Raw genomic sequence first — 16,796 nt, 5'->3', positions numbered from 1 at the left:
ATCTAGAGTTCTTGCTTGTAGGCAAAAGGAAATTATGCAGGTTTAAGCTAGAACCTTAGAAAAGAAGACTTATTTCTGAAATTATTAGCTACTATGCTTAGCTTATTGCTGCAGGTACAAAGGAAAATCAAATAGAAAATCTGCAACTCAGGATTTGAAGTTCTCCTGTCCAGGGAGTCTTAAGCATCCTCGGCTGATTGTTTCATCACAGGTTCATTATCTGCTGTGAACAAGGCAGATCTTTATTAGATCTCATCCTTTCTATGGCTGCCTTTGGGAGATTGCCATTCTTGGGGCTGCTCCATGTCTCCTTTTTGCAACATCTAGATGGAGCATCAATGTGATGCTTCTTGATTTCCAGAGAGGAAGGACCTGCACTCTTTTTCCCTGTGACTGGATTAGAGATCAGCTTCCCTGCGGTAGGAAAGATGGCATACAGTGGGGTACAGCAATGCTGATCAGGCTGCCTGCTTGGCATTCGGATCATTCTTCTTGGTTAAGTACAGGCACCGGTCAACAGTTTCATGTGACCTGCAAAAAAGTACCAGTAGAAATTTGAGATAAGACTGAATGCTCTGCTGTATTACAAGGTGTAAGACACTTCCCTCGCCCCACACACCTTTTGGCTCAACCTGTGAGGGTTAAACTCAGCTAACGAATATAGAAGTCAGTTTTACACTGGGAGTTTGTTCTGCTGGGAGTCAAATACTTTGAAGTCAGTAGCTCTGAAGGGGCTTCACTGAGAGGCCAATTCCTTAGAGATTTTTTTTTTTTTTCCTTGAGGAATCTGCATTAATCTCCTTGATGATTAAGTTCAGGAAGCATTTCAGTGTGACAGTAACAGCTTTGAAGTGCTACGCTATTTCCCTGAAGAGTTCTCATTTTGTTCCAAGAGTATCCACTTTTTCCCATGTGCAAATGATGGGAAGCTACATGTGGGTGCAGCTGTTTCTCTTCTCTCATGTTGTGTTGTGCATTTTACTTTCTCAGTTTCTTCTTCTCAGCTTCGAGAGTTCCATTTGTAGAGCTATTAAGAGTTCTTGGGTTTGATAGTTTTTCACGATGTAAGCATTTTCATAAAATTATTTGAAACTTTTGTCACACCAAGAAAGTTCAAAATCACTTTAGTTTTAGGAATTTTGTCCTTGCAAAAATGTTTTTTCATTTGATTAGGATCCACGCCAAATCCAGAAGTAGCTCAAGAAGGTCTGCTCCCAGTTTGCTTGATTGATAGGTAGATTTTGGTCAAGAAAGACCTACAGCAGACTTTCTCCGTTTAGGTATTTTAGCAAATCTCTCAAGTGCTACATTTTTTGCATCTTGTCTTGTCAATAAATGGAAAAGCAATTCTGTTGCAAAGCGGAATTCATCAGAGGTGCCCATTTGTAACAAGAAACTTCAGACTGCTAAGGTAGAACTCAGCTAATTCTATGCTTTTATACCCATAACTGCCATTTTTAGTAGTGTATTTTATCTTTAACAAATAATTTTTTTTAATATAAAATAAATATATTTTAAAAGTATTTCCTAGAAAAATGAACAGTCAAACCTTATGGAAGGAAAGGCAGGGAATGAAGGGAAATGTAATTAATTGCAATTAAATAACTCTTTAATTAACATCATTAGTTTGTGCTAGCTCCTCTTTTTTTCTCTGAAATTGAGTAAGTTGAAAACTGAGAAGCAGCAGTACATTAAATAGCATGTTGTAATCACACTTGTCACAGTATGCAAGAATTACCTTCTTATAAAGATGGATTTTTTTTTCCTGATGGAAATTGAGTTATTCTTTTGTTTTGTGTTACTTTGTTTTAGGATTACACCCCGAAAATATGATGTAATTCAGGCATCTGAGCTTGGGCAAAAAGTTGGAACAATCACTGCTGATGTTGGAGATTTAACACTAAATCGAAGGGAAAGAAGGACATCGTTTACATTCAGGAAAGTGAGGAGAAGCCCTTGCAATTGCAGTAAGTGTCTTGAGGCGATCTTCAAGTCAAAATTATTATTTATCACCAATATGTAAGCATTTTGTTTTTAGCAAACTGGTTTATCCCATTTGGTACTTTTGGCAGTCCTGGTAGCCATTCTTGAATGGTTCAGGGTTAGGCATACTGTACAGTTCGAACTGGTTGCATCTGTGTGGTTGCTGGAGTTTCTTTGTACAGAAAGTCATTTGGCTTGCTCCAAATCCGGGCAAGTAATCTGGAATCTTGCATTTCATTGGGGCCTCAACTGTTGGAATAATGTAACAGAATAGAAGCATCTACTATTCTTCAGGTTCCTGTCAGTTTTGGTTGGTTTTTATTTGAAGGGGAGTGTAATTTTGTGAAACTAAGTACATTAGAGAAGAAGCAGTCAGATCTGCAGTGATAGAGCCATATAAGTGCTTTAGGGCAGTACAGATAATAGTAGATAGGTGTCTCAATGATTACATGGAGTTGAAGTCCATTTGTGCCCTCAGAACAGAATTTCAGGGGCTGAATTGCAATAATGCCATGTATTAGGGGCACTCTCTCAGTTTTGAAAACATAAACTTCATTAACATATCAGGATGAATGATCACTGCCAATGGCCTCTGGTACACGTGGGCAGGTTGCTTGTTTTAAGGTCATCAAACACTTACCCAGTTTGACCTGCATTTCAGTTTTTAAAAGGAGAAGGAGGAATTAAGTATTTTTTGCATTTTAATATTTCACTTTTAATTTTATTTTGCTAAATAAGTTTAGCCAACAAGAAATTACTTTAATTTTTTTTTGTGTGTATCTGTTGCTGTATCTAGTTTACCCATCTGTCTGTGACAGCCAGAAAGGACAGCAAAGACAGGTACAACCTTCATTTCCTCACAGTGAGATGGAAGCCTCGAAGCTCGAGCAAGAATATGTACACAAGGTGTATGAAGAGATTGCCACACACTTCAGCAGTACCAGGCATAGCCCATGGCCCCAAATTGTAGAGTTTCTCAGGGCCCTACCAAAAGGGTCAATAGTGGCTGATGTTGGTTGTGGTAATGGGAAATATCTAGGCATCAACGAGGATTTGTACATGGTAAGTAGTAGCTGCTGTCATTTGTTTCCGTTGATACTAGTGTTTATTCCACTGTGCATTTGTAGCATGTTGGAATGTCAGCTGTGGGAAGAGTGCCAAGAACAGAAAGCTGTTTCCTGATCTAAGATCAATTACCATTTGTGTTAGGTTTCCACATCCATTCACTATGGACAATACCCTTTTTTCAAAGCCACTTTTGCTTTGCAAGTCAAAGTATGTTAATAAAAAAAAAAATAGTAATGGGTGCAGTGATGTGAGAAATTGTAATGGATGCTCTAGCCTTTTTTGTTGCTGTTGTTGTTGAATAAGCTTATTAAAAGGGAAAATGGCTGGGCAGTTTGAATGCTTCCAACAAGTTTTTCACTTGGCTGGTGGGTGGAGAATGTAGTGTCCTTGAAATCTCCATGGGCAGCACTACTTTGCATATACCTTCCCCAGTTCTTTTTGACCGGGTGGTGTGGCTCACTTGTGAATGATGTCATGTTTGGCTGTCCCACCTCTGACTCTGTGCATAGGCCTAGTAAATATGCCAACATAAAATTCATGGGGGAGTCTCAACTTCAGCACAGATTTCTGTCCTTTCTCTCACTTCCTTTCACTTTTAGACAGTTCTGACATCATTCTTACTGGTCTTCTCGTCACGTTCCCCGTCTCACAGTCTGTACTCAGACCAGTTTTACTTCTTCCCAGCAGGAGGACATGAAATACATACAAATAAGAAATGAGAGAGTTTTGATTGCAAATATTTCAAAGACTTTTTTGCAAGGGTCAAACTTCCTGTTGTTCTTACCCAAGATAAATCTTTGAGATACACGCATTATGGTGTCTATTCTCCCCTGTTCCAGAATTGTCTGATTCTTTCATGAGCTTGTACCATGAAACACTTTGAAATCCATCAGACTTGAAAACTTCTATGTAAGGCAAAACATTAATTATTAATAATAAGTCAGACATGTTTGTCTGTTTCAGGAGTTTCTGTCCTGCTATTTATAGTCAGCTATAAAATCTAAATTGTTATTTACAGCCCTGTCTATATTAGTAATGGATTTATTTCCATTACAGTTCTTATAAGCTAGAACACAATCAACTAATTTGTAAGTAAGCATGTTTATGCCTGACTGCTGTAGCCTGAAAATAATTATTAACGTTCAGAATATTTCAGTCTTTCATTCCCGATTCCCATAAGAAAAGTTAGCAAACCTAACTAGAGAGAAGAAAAGTTCATCAGGGCACCATGAAGGTCACCTGGTCCTAGAACAAAGTTGGTAAATTGCTGTTGTGTAGGTTTGTGGCAAACTTTTAAGGTGAAATCTTGGCAAGATGCTGTGTTCTGAAATTGCCAGCATCAGTCTATTTTCTGGAGTCCACAATTAACCAACTAAGGGAAAGAAAGATCTCATACTTACTGGCAGTCAAATGAAACCCAGCCTCTCTCCTCTCTTACTTCAGGAGTTATCTCATTTCATATGTGCCTGCAGGAGAAGTCCAAAATGTGAAAAATAACAGTGAAACAGAGGAAACCTTTTAAAGGGACAGTTACGACAGTTGAAAAACAGAATTGGGGATTGCTTCATTCGGTTGGCCTCCCTTGACATTTTATTTTCTACTGGTGACAACTAGTTGTTCTTCGTTGGAGTTAGAATCTAGACTTTGCATTTTGATTATTTTCATCTGCAAGCCATCACAGAGTCTCAGGAGGATGGATGTGATTCCTTCTTCCTACTGTGTTTATTTTTATGTGTCAGCCAAAGTGTTGTTAAAGGAAAAACAGTGTATATCATGTGTACAGATTTTTTTTTTAACTTTTGACAAGGTATCTCAAAAAGACTAAGAGAACTAAATTATCGTAGGTGAGAGGAACAGTACGGTGTTACACTGGTTTGGACACAGAAGAAGGTAGGACTGTTGGATGTCATTCAGTGCTGATGAAGGGTTATCAGTGGGTGTCACTTAAATCACCTAGCATGGATATGAGTAGTTGCTGCTAGTGAAGACAGTGAGGTGATCCAAGGGGACCTGATGGTTTGGGAGCAGGTTAAACTGCAGCAAACCATTTTCTGCTGAGAAAACAAAATACTTTGGGCGCATTTGGTGCCATTTATTGGATGGAACTTATGGTCACAAAATGCTAGAAAGCCAAGCGCTGAGCAGAAGTCATAAGGATCGGGTCAAATTCTTCTAAGAGACATAAAATTGAAGGAAAGTGCCAGTAGACAGGAGTCAGCAAAACATTTTTCTTACGGTCAACTTTTTAGAGAGTGAACTGTCTTGATGATTTTTTGGTGCATCTTCGTCTAAAGCAACTGGTAATGGCTATTATTTGAAACAAGGTACTATTTTAAATACTTTGCGATTGCAGAAGGGACTGACATCAGATTTTTTTATTTTGTGAATTATGATTTGTGGGAAATCAATACTCATTTGTTCATTAATAGGAGATCAGTACTTGTATATTTCTTAATAGGACTTTTACTTATATTCCCTTGCCGTACTGCTCTATAGGAAGGACTGTAGAATAAGTGTCAGCAATTTATTAAGTGCTATCACTGTTAGTCTCCTTGGTATGGTGACTGTGTTGGATGAGTCAGCCTGTTCAACTGTTCTTTTTACCTAAGGGAGAAAGGAGCAGTCTTTCCCACTTTTTGTTGTCTTCCTGGGTTCTTATTTGGGCTCAACAGAAAGGTCTGATTATACAGGGCTGTTTCTCATTCTGTATTACTTCCATTTACTGTGGGTTGGACATGGAGCTGAGGGTGAGGGGTCACAGAATATGCTTTGTAACTCAGGTGCACCGTTGGGATCAGGGGAGCGCTCTCTAGATACCGACATCAGTTTCCTCCCTCATTTATTCCCCTTGACTTGGGGGCATAAAATCCAGGCAGAAGCTTAATCAACTGCTGCAGCCTTTCCTTCACAATAATTGCTGTGGCTCTTGTTAACTTTCTATGCGCAGTGCACTGGAGCTCTTTGCCTAGGTCCCGTTGGGAAAGAAGCAGTAAAGCAGTGCTGTGTAATTAGGAGTTATTTAGGGGTTGGGTAGAGAACTGTTAGTACAGCTATGTAGCTTGGAGTGTTTTGACTCAGAAATACTGAAAACCTGAGGCAAGCACTTTCTGAAGGCAAGTGATGTGCTCTAAAGGTTACTGTACATTTTTAGATAGGTTCCTTTAAGTAGCGGTGGTAATGGTAGATCAAAGCTAAGGTAGCTCTCTTGATGGTTTTACTCTTCGGGCACTGTCTGAAAATGTCTCCAGTGTGGCCTGTGCTATTGTATTTGCTTCAGTTTCTTTGGATGATTACATATAGCCTTATCTACTTGAACATCATTGTGTGACAGTGGAATCCACCTGAGTCCAGCTATGTTCAATGAAAAATGACAGTGCTGTAATGGCTGCATTATTCTGACACAGTGAAACAGCAGCAATTTCATGACAGACAAATTCAGATTAAGAATGTTTGAGTGAGAGATGGAATCCAGGTCTGATGTACTTAGGACAAAGTCTGGAGAAAGATTGAATTTAATAAAGTTTCAGATTACTTTCTCTGTCTCACCCAGCATTTTTATTGTTTGAATAAATGCAAAAAGAGAAATGGTTTTGGGGTAGCTTTTACACAGTCCCCTTCCCACCCTAACTCTTTTGAGGGAACTATTTTAACAGTTTATATCTAAGTGCTTTCAAGCTTAATATTCGTATCTGTAAGCAGGGCTTTTATTTTTACAGAATGCTATGTTTCAGCCTTGCCCACCCACCCCATCACCACAAGGGTTTCATTCCAGAGCCAGTTGACATCATTGCAATGTATCTCATCAATGTTTATGAGATTTAGCTCTATTTCCCAGTTTCCAGTGTGCATTACTATCCCCAGCTGGGTTCTATGGCAACTGTATAAAAGTTTGATTTTGCCAGGGTGTGGGGAAGAGGGAGAGTGAATATTTGCTGCGGTATGGTTGCATAATGGTGGGTGGTTTTTAGCTGCACTGGGTCCGTGTTGATTGAGAACAGATTCCTATCCAAAGGACTTAGTAGTAGCAGGTAAAAGCAGGAAGGACAAAGCTAATTGTAAAGGTGTACTGGGAGCAAGTTCACTGTATCTTAGCGGTCAGAGGATGAGGCAGAGGAACCTTTCCTGCCCTTTCCTCTCAATGAATAGGAGTCAATGAATGATGGGAGATGTGGGAAGAGAGCTCAGGAGGAACTGGGTAACAGCAGCACAAACCCAGAATGAATGCTGAATTGCCCAACTTGATTCTTATGCTTTGTCATTGAGAAATGAACTTCACATTTTAGACTTAGCACTTCGTTTCTACAGACGCCCTGACCATGCAGTGGAAAATCAAAACGCTACGTGAAAGGAATGTTAAAGGCCTGTCTCAGACCAACTGGAGCAAGGAGATTTGTCTGTCTTGCTATGGCTGTGCTGGTGTCTCTTTTTCTGTGTGTGTGTTTACTGAAATGTAATTTAGTTCCTTGAGGCTCTCATGCTATTAGTTATAGCTGAGGTGTTTCTCCAGGGAGCCACATAATTCCATTTGGCATCTGGATTTCAGAATTAGATGTCGTTTTCTTCATCAGTTTCTAATGTGCTGAATCAATCAGGTTTCCAAATACTTAAATGAACTAATTCTACCAGGTGGAGTTAGTTATAATGAGATAACATAGGAAGAAAATATATAAGGTTGGGTAACATCAACCTGTCTTAATGTATCTTTATTTAAGCTTGCAAGAGGATTTATCTCTGGCAGATTTGCACAACCATTACAAAGCAAGCTATTTATTTAGTGTCTTTTGCCCCCTAACGATCTATTCCAAACCACTGCATTAAGTAGATTTTATAAAACTTAGTTTAGCTACTCCTGGCTGAAATGGTGGAGGTGAAGGTGCCTGGGAACACAAAGGAGTGGGATGGGATATCTGCCTGTGTTACCCTGTTCCCAGGAAGCTGGTACAGAGTTGCTGCTAACTCCAACAAATTATAGGTGTTACATTTGTTTCTCCCTTTCCTGATCCTCTTTTATCTTAGTTTTTTTTGGATACTTCCATTAGTCTAAAGGTTTGTGTTACCCAGCATGTCTTAAAGAAAGAGGGTGCTGTATGTCAGTGACAACATGGTTTTGCCTCTTTTGTAAGTTTTCTGCTTGGGGTTCTAGTTGCAGAGTTACAGGCCTCCATTCTAATACAGATTTCCTCGCTTAAAACAAGTGTTGGATGCAGATAATGTGTGTCGAGATAGATAGAAAATCAGTGCCTGAAATCCCTCTTAAAAAGGTAAGTGGATTCTGATCTCCAGTACATAGGAGTCCGTGACCACGCTGGAGCTCCTGTGAGCCATTGTCCACATCATAGAAAGCAGTGAAGAGAGGGTTGGTGGTACCTGCCAAAAAGGCAGGGATGTGGGAATGGCTGTCTGGAGTAAAATCTGAGAAAACTGAGAAGCCAACCTCCTTTGGGGAAATACGAAAAAGTGTGGAGCAACTTGCTGAGAGGTGGACTTGCTAAGAGGTGGATTCAGCTGAATAGTCAGCCCTGCTATTTGAGATATATATGAGAAATTGGGGGGTTTGATCAAGGAATTTGATTTGGAAAACTGGGAAAACAGCTATAAGAAATAATTCAGAAGACTCACAGATAATAAGAAATAGGGAACCTTAAAAATGGATACAACTTGGCTCACCAAGAGATGTAGTAGGTTCTGTTGGTTTTGGACACTGAACTAAGACTTATTCATCTACCTTTATCTTCTCTTTTAGAAGAGATGTCAGCAAGGACAGTATCCTGTGCTGAGCATCAGAATTAGAGATATGAACTGGCAAAAATGAAAGCATTTTGAGATTTTTTGAAATGTTTTAGTTGCATATTTAATTAGGAAGAGAAAAATAAACCTGTTCTAAATTAAAACATTCCTATGAACTGTTTTCTATAAATAAAGCTTTGTCACATCAAAGCTTCCACATGCCTCAAAATGTAGAAATCGGTTAGTAACAGAATTGGGAAAAGTTGAGTTTGGGGTCTCTGCCCCTTGCTGTAGATATTTTCTATACTCATAAAAACCATAGAGAGGCTCATTTTCCAGCTGTAAGCTGGCATTGCACCACTGAAGCTAGCTGCTTTCTGCTAGCTTATTGTTTTCTAAGCAACTGAAACCAACATATTTTGGTTTTTAATTAATGCATGTTTCTTGTAAGCTAGAAAATGCAGGAATTTAGGCATATCTGAGGTAACTCCCTGTGTTCAGCATTTATGCATATATGCATAGCACCTATTATAATGTTTACATTTAAAACCATGTAAAGTTTTAGCCTAATATATCTATTTCAGAGCAGCTGTGCATTCAGAGTGATCTATTTCAAGGTCTCCATTTTCATTACGAAACAGAATCTGCTTCGGATGTAGGTTCACTTTAATAAGTATGACAATACAAGTAAGCCTGACTTCGTAATTATTTTATATAATTTAGATGCAAATGAGGACTTCACATTCTGGCAGTCATGCCTTTGTTCTCATTCTCAGTTCATTGGATTTCATCAACATACAGTGTAGTTCTTTCAAGGTCACTTTGGGAGGGGAGGATTGAGTGCCATTATCCAGCCTGTTTTTACTATAGACGTACAGGGCCAAAGCAATTCTTTCTGGGAAAGCTTGTTGTCAGTGGAAGTTGCAAGTATTCGTCTCTGTCCTTCTGCCAGCAGTGAATTTGGTCCTCTGAGTTTTATTAAATACTGCATGCTAATGTCTTAATTGCAAAAGTAGTTGAAGACACGGGTAATGAGGTGTGGAATCTCTTACATGCAGGTTGTCAGCTAAATCCATTCCATGACGAGAGTAATTTAAAGACATTTCAGCTGGCTTCCAGTATGAAATGATGAGGATTTATGTTTACTCCCAAGTAAAGAAGAGTTTCCTTTTTTTATTTGTAAATACCACTATTCACTCAGTGCTTTAGTAAATGCAGAGATGAGACCAAGGAATAAATGGGAAGAAAGCAATGCTAGGATTGATCTTTTCAGGTCTGTTAGAGCTAATTGGCAGGACAATATGTACATATTCATAGTACTGTTTTTGTGGAGGATTATCTTGGGTTGTCAGATTGGTATTTTCACAATTATTTCATTTACTTTGGACCAAAAGTCAGGGACCTGACTAGAAAGCAGCTCATCTGGAAGCTTTCAGGACATATGACTGGAACAGAATCACAGTTTTCTTAAAAACTGTGGTTGTAGACTGAAAGCCAAAATGATTTGAACTGGTAAAATGAAGTTATGACAGAAAATAAGTATATATTCATTAATCATTGCAAAAGAGATTTTTAATTTTAGCAGTACTGTTGTCTCCACTGGGTTGATTAACCAGAGCAAGTTGTTTACTATTCTTCTTGCATCAGGGATGGTTTAGTATTCTATGTCAAATGCAATAAAAACTGTCAGCAGTAATTATTTAGGATTCTGAATCTGTTCTCTGCTATCTACTTGTTGCTGATCATTGAAAACAAAAATAAATTTAATATTCTCATGCAAGCTGATATACAACTTGGTAGCAGGGCTTTGGTTTGAGTATTCAATGTGCAGCAGACATGAAAATGAGAGTGGTGCATGCTTCGCTCTGTTTGTTCTTTCAGAAGGGTATTGATCAGTTTGGATTTATTGTTTTTATGCAATCACATAAAAAACCTCTTCTGGATGCCTTTTCTTACCAACTTTGACCTGGACACTGGGCCAGGTTCAAAGGGGAAAATATAAATGTTTTATGAAGTGTCCTGCAATGGTTCCTAATGGTCACTTCATTTGGACTGTACAGAACCTTGGAAAACTGTTAAATTTTTCTGGATTGTGATACTGAGGGTGAAGAGGACTGAACCTGAGCACTTCCTTACTTGTACTGAAATGAAGAAACCTGGGTGATTAGTGAAGCTGTGCAACGTACTTCAGTGATGCCACTAGAGTCACCAGATTGTCATTTACACTTGTAGGTTCAGCTTTTGTGAGTTCAGTGTTTGGCTGCTTCAGATGTTGTCAGGTTACAAATGGCAATTGAAAGAAAGAGAAAATACAGAGGTTAGGTCACCTCTGATTTTGCTGTTTTCAAGATAACTTAAGAGCCAGTTTTGAGGAAAAGTTTGGTTGAAACTTGTTCTGTCTTAAGCTGTTTCAAAATGAGGGTGCTACAGTGAGCTGTCTAATATCCAGTCTGCCATCTTTGTTTTACATAAGCATCAGGATTTTTTTTCTTTTTGTCTGTAGCTGGGAACCATATATTCCTCTTACTTCAGGTTATTTTCACACACTTGCTCTTGTTTTTATTTTAAACTAAAATGTGTTACCTCAGTAGGAGACTGTGATGACTCTATTACTGTAAGGATCAAGTGAAAAGCATTTTCCAGTCTTGTAATTATCCTGTTATGAAAAGCTTAATGAAACACTTTCTGTTATAGGTTGGCTGTGATCGCAGCAAAAACCTGGTGGATATTTGTGGAGAAAAAAATTTCCAGGCTTTTGTCTGTGATGCTCTGTCAGTGCCAATTCGCAGTGGTTCTTGTGATGCCTGCATCTCTATTGCTGTAATCCACCATTTCTCAACAGCAGTAAGTCACCCCTCTCAGTGCTCCACTGTACTTTTTTTATTTCTGTGCAGAGCTCCTAATACTACAAAAATCTGCTAGTGTGGGCTCATGAAAGCAAAGGGGAGTAACAACATGGGAGGAAATTGAAGGTTTGCATTTGGTGTAAGCAGTTGTCAAAGTTAATGTGTTGTGGTGCTGCTGCTTCTTTCTCTTCACATTCTCCCTCCGCTTGTCAAATTCCCTTGGTCTTCCTTGCACTTTGATCTAGGTGTTTGTGTTTCATTTTCATCTGCTTACAATAAATGACACTGGAGAATGGGGCTCTGCTTTGGGAGTTGAGATATGTTACTTCCTGGCTCAGATCTTGAACAGATCTCATGGGTTTTTTTCTCTGTGCCTTCATTGTCCATCTGCAAACAACAGGGATGCTGCTCCTCTAGTCTGCTGTAGCTCTGGGCTCTGTAAGCTTCTCCTGGCAGGAACTGTGTGATTGTAACAAACTTCTAGACCATGGAGCCATAATCCTAAGTGGGGCCTGCTGGGCTCTCCATACCAGAAATACAGCGAATGTTTCCAAGCCCAATATAAAGAAGCAGGAAGAAGTCTGTTTTGGAGAAGGCTGATGTATCTTTCTTTGGGTGGTCAGAGGACCGCTGTTTAAACTGTAAATCTGACTTGTTCAGCTACAAAATTAGGGTGTGTATCATCAGGCGCAGTACATTTGAATCTGGGATTTTAGATACTGAACAACCTTCTTGAAGAGGGATGTGTTATTTCCAGCTGGGCTCATGTCCAAGAAATCCTGCTTAGCACAGCACTGTTTTCAAAAGGAAAGGGAATCATAGAATCTTTTAGGTTGGAAAAGACCTTTAAGATCATCAAGTCCAAACATTAACCTAACACTGCCAAGTATCCTTTAAATACCTCTAGGGTTGGTGACTCAACCACTTCCCTGGACAGGGGAACAGGACAGCCTGTTCCAATACTTGATAACCCCTTCAGTGAAGAAATTCTGTTTCAGTGAGCGTTGTGTTTAGCGCAATGTCTTGGCTTGCATGTAGTGATGGACTACTTTATGAATGAAAATGAATAGTGAAAAAAAATTCATCTGATTTTTATTGTATCTTGGGTGAGGACAGTAAGGAGGAATTACTGCCATTCCATTCTCCTGTCTTTTTGTTTATGACCTAGCTTTATGTTTTTGCTTTTCCTTTGCAGGAGAGGAGACTGGCTACTATCCGTGAAGTAGCCCGGCTTCTAAGACCTGGTGGAACGGCACTCATTTATGTCTGGGCCATGGAACAAGAATACAAAAACCAGAAGTCTAAATACCTTAAGGAAAAGAATGGTAGTAAAGACAAAGAGGAAGAATTTGGTAGTGGCATGGCCCAGACACCACTTAGTGATCAAATGTCCGATAGTAGCAGCCAAGACTCAACATGTTCTGACCAACAACTTCATGACTCAAAGGACAGAGGCTGTGATGCAAAGCCAGTGGCAGACTCCCAACTGCCTGTTCACACTAACCGAACCTCCTTTCACTCTCAAGATTTGCTGGTTCCCTGGCACCTGAAAGGTGGCACTAAAAAGAAAGGGGAAAGCACTGATACAGTGTTGTTTCCAGCTGGCTCCAAGGGATCACAGGAACTCAGCCCTGTTTTCCACCGCTATTACCATGTGTTCTGTGAAGGGGAATTGGAAGCAGCGTGCAGATCCCTGGATTGTGTGAGGGTTCAAAAGAGCTACTATGATCAGGGAAACTGGTGTGTGGTTCTAGAAAAGTTGTAGCCTGTGGTGTTTCTTCCACTACTGGTGGTGTTTGTTTTCTACAGTGTGAAAAGTATTTTTAATGCCGTCTGCAGCTATTACGTCTTAAAATAGCAGAATAAAGATTGTTTATTGCGTTAACAGTAACTAGCACTGTGTGCATACGTTAACAAAATAATGGCCGAACTCAGATACTACCTCTGCAGAGTGTTCATTTTACTTCTGTGAATTACAGCAAAGAGGGTAAGTGGGAAAATACTGGCTATGGAAATCAGTAAGGCCAGTGTCGAGCTTTTAAAGACAAAGGGCCTGTTTCTCCCTTCTCTTACACCCGTTTATGCTGGTGGAGCTGTAGTGGCCTCCCTGCAGTCCACAGCTAATTGGAATGGAGCTCTGGGCAGGAATGGTAAAGCTATTTGCTGTATAAAACTTTGGGTCAGGGAGGAGGGAATGAATGGCATGTGAAGCAGTTTAGCTGAAGGGTCTAAATATTGCCTGAAGTTTGGTCCTGCCTGTTCTGGTGTCTGTCAGGGGTCACAGATGTCTTTCAGTGTAGAATTTACTCTTTTGGTTGTGGTAATAATGATTTCCTCAAGGTGAACTGGAAAACCGGTAGGGATACCACAACCCTTTTTCTCTTCCTTGACCTTCAAGCACCCACAATTCATGCTGTCACGCCCCAGATTTCTCTGTCTCTTCATTGTAGTGTTCTTTGAAAGCTCCTCTGAGGTGTGAGGTTGTCCAGCTGGAATACCCTGACCAGCTCTGCTAAACACCAGCCTTCCTGTGAGTGCAGGGCTCTGTGGCTGTAGCACCAGGACTCATGGTGTGGGGTGACAGCTCAGATGCCCCTGGAAAAAAAAAAAACCAGGAAAAACATTAAAGTGAAGGCAATATTGGTGCAAATTTTCTGCAGGGTAGTATTAACCCCTAAATGTTGGCAGTGGAAAAGGTTTTATTTATTTCAGAAGAGCAAAGAACTGGAGGGAGGCTGATGCTGGGCTGGCTGACTCACAGCAGCTGTTGCGGGCATTGCCTGCAATGACTAGCACAATTTAACACAGCTCCTGTGCTGCCAGAGGAGCATGCCACCTGCAGTGCATTTCCAGAATTAAAATGTAGTGGACTGGCTTTTGCAGGGTGAGTGGCTGTTGGTGCCTCTGTAGTTGTAGAAAGATCTATAGTATAGGCAGGTTGTTGCTGCTGTAACTAATGGCATCTAAACTGAGGTGCCCATCTTGAATCATGGAGGGATTTGCAGGACAGCTGTGTGCTCTTGGCCTATTCCTGCCTGCCTCAGACTTGCAGGTTGAAGGTGGCTGTGCTGGCAACCTGCTCCTAGTCACCATTTCTCCTAGGCTCTGCCATTTTCCCCCTCATTATATAATGGAGACAACCTGAAGGGAACAAGAGGAGCTTGCTGCCACCACAATTCATCTGGCCTGTGCCTTGCTCACTGTCTGCTTCCAAAGAGCCCTTGGGGAAGAAGATTTAATTCTTCAGCTGCACATGTTGTCTGTGTAGCAGCAGCCCTGTGCCAGCTGATTTCTTTGGGCCACATGGAGGTATGTCCATGGCAGATGAGCCTTCTTGGGGTATGTTCAGGAGTTGTTTTGCACATGTTCAATAAATACCACGTAGCTGAGAAGCGTTGGCCTTCCCATATGCGTGCGGTTTGGCTCTGCTGGTATTGCAGCAGGTGGTGAGTTTATGCAGGAGGAGAGCCGCCTTTTCTCCTTAGCCTCTGTGGGCAGGCAGCTGGCCCTTGTTGATCCAGACCTAGTGATGTGAGCAGTCCTTGGTGTCAGAGGAGACACAGTGCTGCAGAGTGAAGAACTAGCACTGAGTGATTGTGCAGTTTCTATCGCAGGAGCTACCCCTCAAATCTTAAAGCATTTACAGCGTAGCAAACTGTTAATTTCCCACTTCCAGACAACTGCCTCCTTCCTGCCCTTGCCCAGAGTGGGTCTTCTCCACACTGTTGGACTGAGAGGGGATAATCATGGCTCTTGCAGTCAGTTTGGAGGTTCCCATACACTAAAGTGTAGCCTGTGGGCAGTGATCACGTGTTGGATATTCAGCAGGGCTGGTACCTGTTCTCTTACTCTGCTTTTTGCTCATCTTTTGCCCCTTGTTTGTCTCTTCCCAATCACTGTTTTTGCTGTTACCTATTTTCCTCCTCTTCCTTTGGCCTAGGGGAGAATTTGCTTGTCCTTGCTTCTGCTCACAGCTGACATGGCATGGGCCCAGGGTGGCTCTGGGAAGACATGCTGGAGAGTGCTATGCTGATAGTTATCATCAGTAAATGGCAATACTGAGTAATATATTTTCAAGCTAAGAATATTTAAGGAAGCAAATCAGCTGTGAAACTTGGGTTGTTGTTTTCCTTTTACTTGGCATTATATACTGCTGAGAAACCTACCTACCAGTTACTAGGACTGCATTGTGTTTTGCAGGGGTGCCCCAATGTGCTCTCCCCCCCACTGGGGCATTTCCCAAAAAGTTGTGTGTCGTGTTGGGGACCGGTTCTCAGAAGGGCCCTGCATGACACAGTTCTTCATCGAGGCCCCTGAGCTGGTTCCAGTACTGGGATGCCACGTTCGGGTGCAGCAGGACACCCAGTTCCCAGGTGGGCTGTGGGACCAGAGCTAGCCTGGATGGCTCCCCAGTGCAGTGCCGCAAGGTGTTGGTGTGTCACTGGTGACAGAGGGCAGGGACAGCCTCTGCTGGGTGTCTGTGCAGTAATTAACTCACTAAATTGTGCTGCCTGTTTTTTTCTAATTATCGTGGATTGCATTAATGTAGAAGAAAATAGGAGGACTGCATCTCTTATGCTCTTTAGCTGCATGGCCACGTGTGTCGATGCCTGGATTCCTGCTGAGCACTCAGCAGCTGCTGCTGTGTTTGCTGTAAGGCCATTTTCCATAAGGATATACAGTGTGCTTGTAAGAGACGCAAGCACTGCTTGAAACAGTCCAGGGTGTTGCTGTGTCATGACCTTGTGTGACAAATTAGGAATCAGGTCTGCAGTAGTGCTTGATTACTCAGCGTACTCTTGTTCTGACTAGGGAGAGCTCAGAGGTGCTGCCTCCGAATTAACCGCTGGCTCTGAGCTGGGCACGGAGTTAAGTGCTGTTCTAACCAAGGGCTTCAATGCACCAAGCAGTCATAAACCCTGAACTGTCGACTGTGGACTTCATGGAACAAAGTGATCTCTTTTTCTCAGGCCCTGTGGCACCCCCAGAGCTCTGCTGCTTCCCCAGCAGAGGCAGCATTAGGCAGCGTCTGGTGTGGCGTTAAGCATTTCTGGACTGCCAAGGCTGATTAACATCATTTCTTGACTGCTGCATAAATGAATGTGTCAGATTCCCTCTTTTACCAGTTCTACACTGAAGCACCTGGGATGTCTGAGAGAAGAGTCAGACTTT

At 41.2% G+C, this 16,796-nt stretch overlaps 1 protein-coding gene across 3 annotated transcripts in view; it reads left to right on the top strand.

Annotated features, from left to right (window-relative positions):
* Positions 1–13,515, top strand: part of ALKBH8 (alkB homolog 8, tRNA methyltransferase) — a 51,193-nt gene extending 37,678 nt beyond the window's left edge. For all 3 annotated transcript variants that reach the window (XM_042793244.1, XM_032991127.2, XM_042793246.1), the window contains exons 9-12: positions 1,813–1,967; positions 2,780–3,045; positions 11,473–11,622; positions 12,820–13,515. In XM_042793244.1, coding sequence (XP_042649178.1) covers positions 1,813–1,967; positions 2,780–3,045; positions 11,473–11,622; positions 12,820–13,389 — 1,141 coding nt within the window. In that variant the 3' untranslated portion in view covers positions 13,390–13,515. The remainder of the gene's footprint in view (positions 1–1,812; positions 1,968–2,779; positions 3,046–11,472; positions 11,623–12,819) is intronic.
* The last annotated feature ends 3,281 nt before the right edge of the window (positions 13,516–16,796 follow it).

The sequence above is a fragment of the Tyto alba genome, unplaced genomic scaffold (assembly GCF_018691265.1).
Source record: "Tyto alba isolate M040663 unplaced genomic scaffold, T.alba_DEE_v4.0 Super-Scaffold_2, whole genome shotgun sequence".
NCBI classification, from domain to species: domain Eukaryota; kingdom Metazoa; phylum Chordata; class Aves; order Strigiformes; family Tytonidae; genus Tyto; species Tyto alba.
Note: the sequence above shows the minus strand (reverse complement) of the source record. Positions and strands in the feature narration are given on the sequence as shown.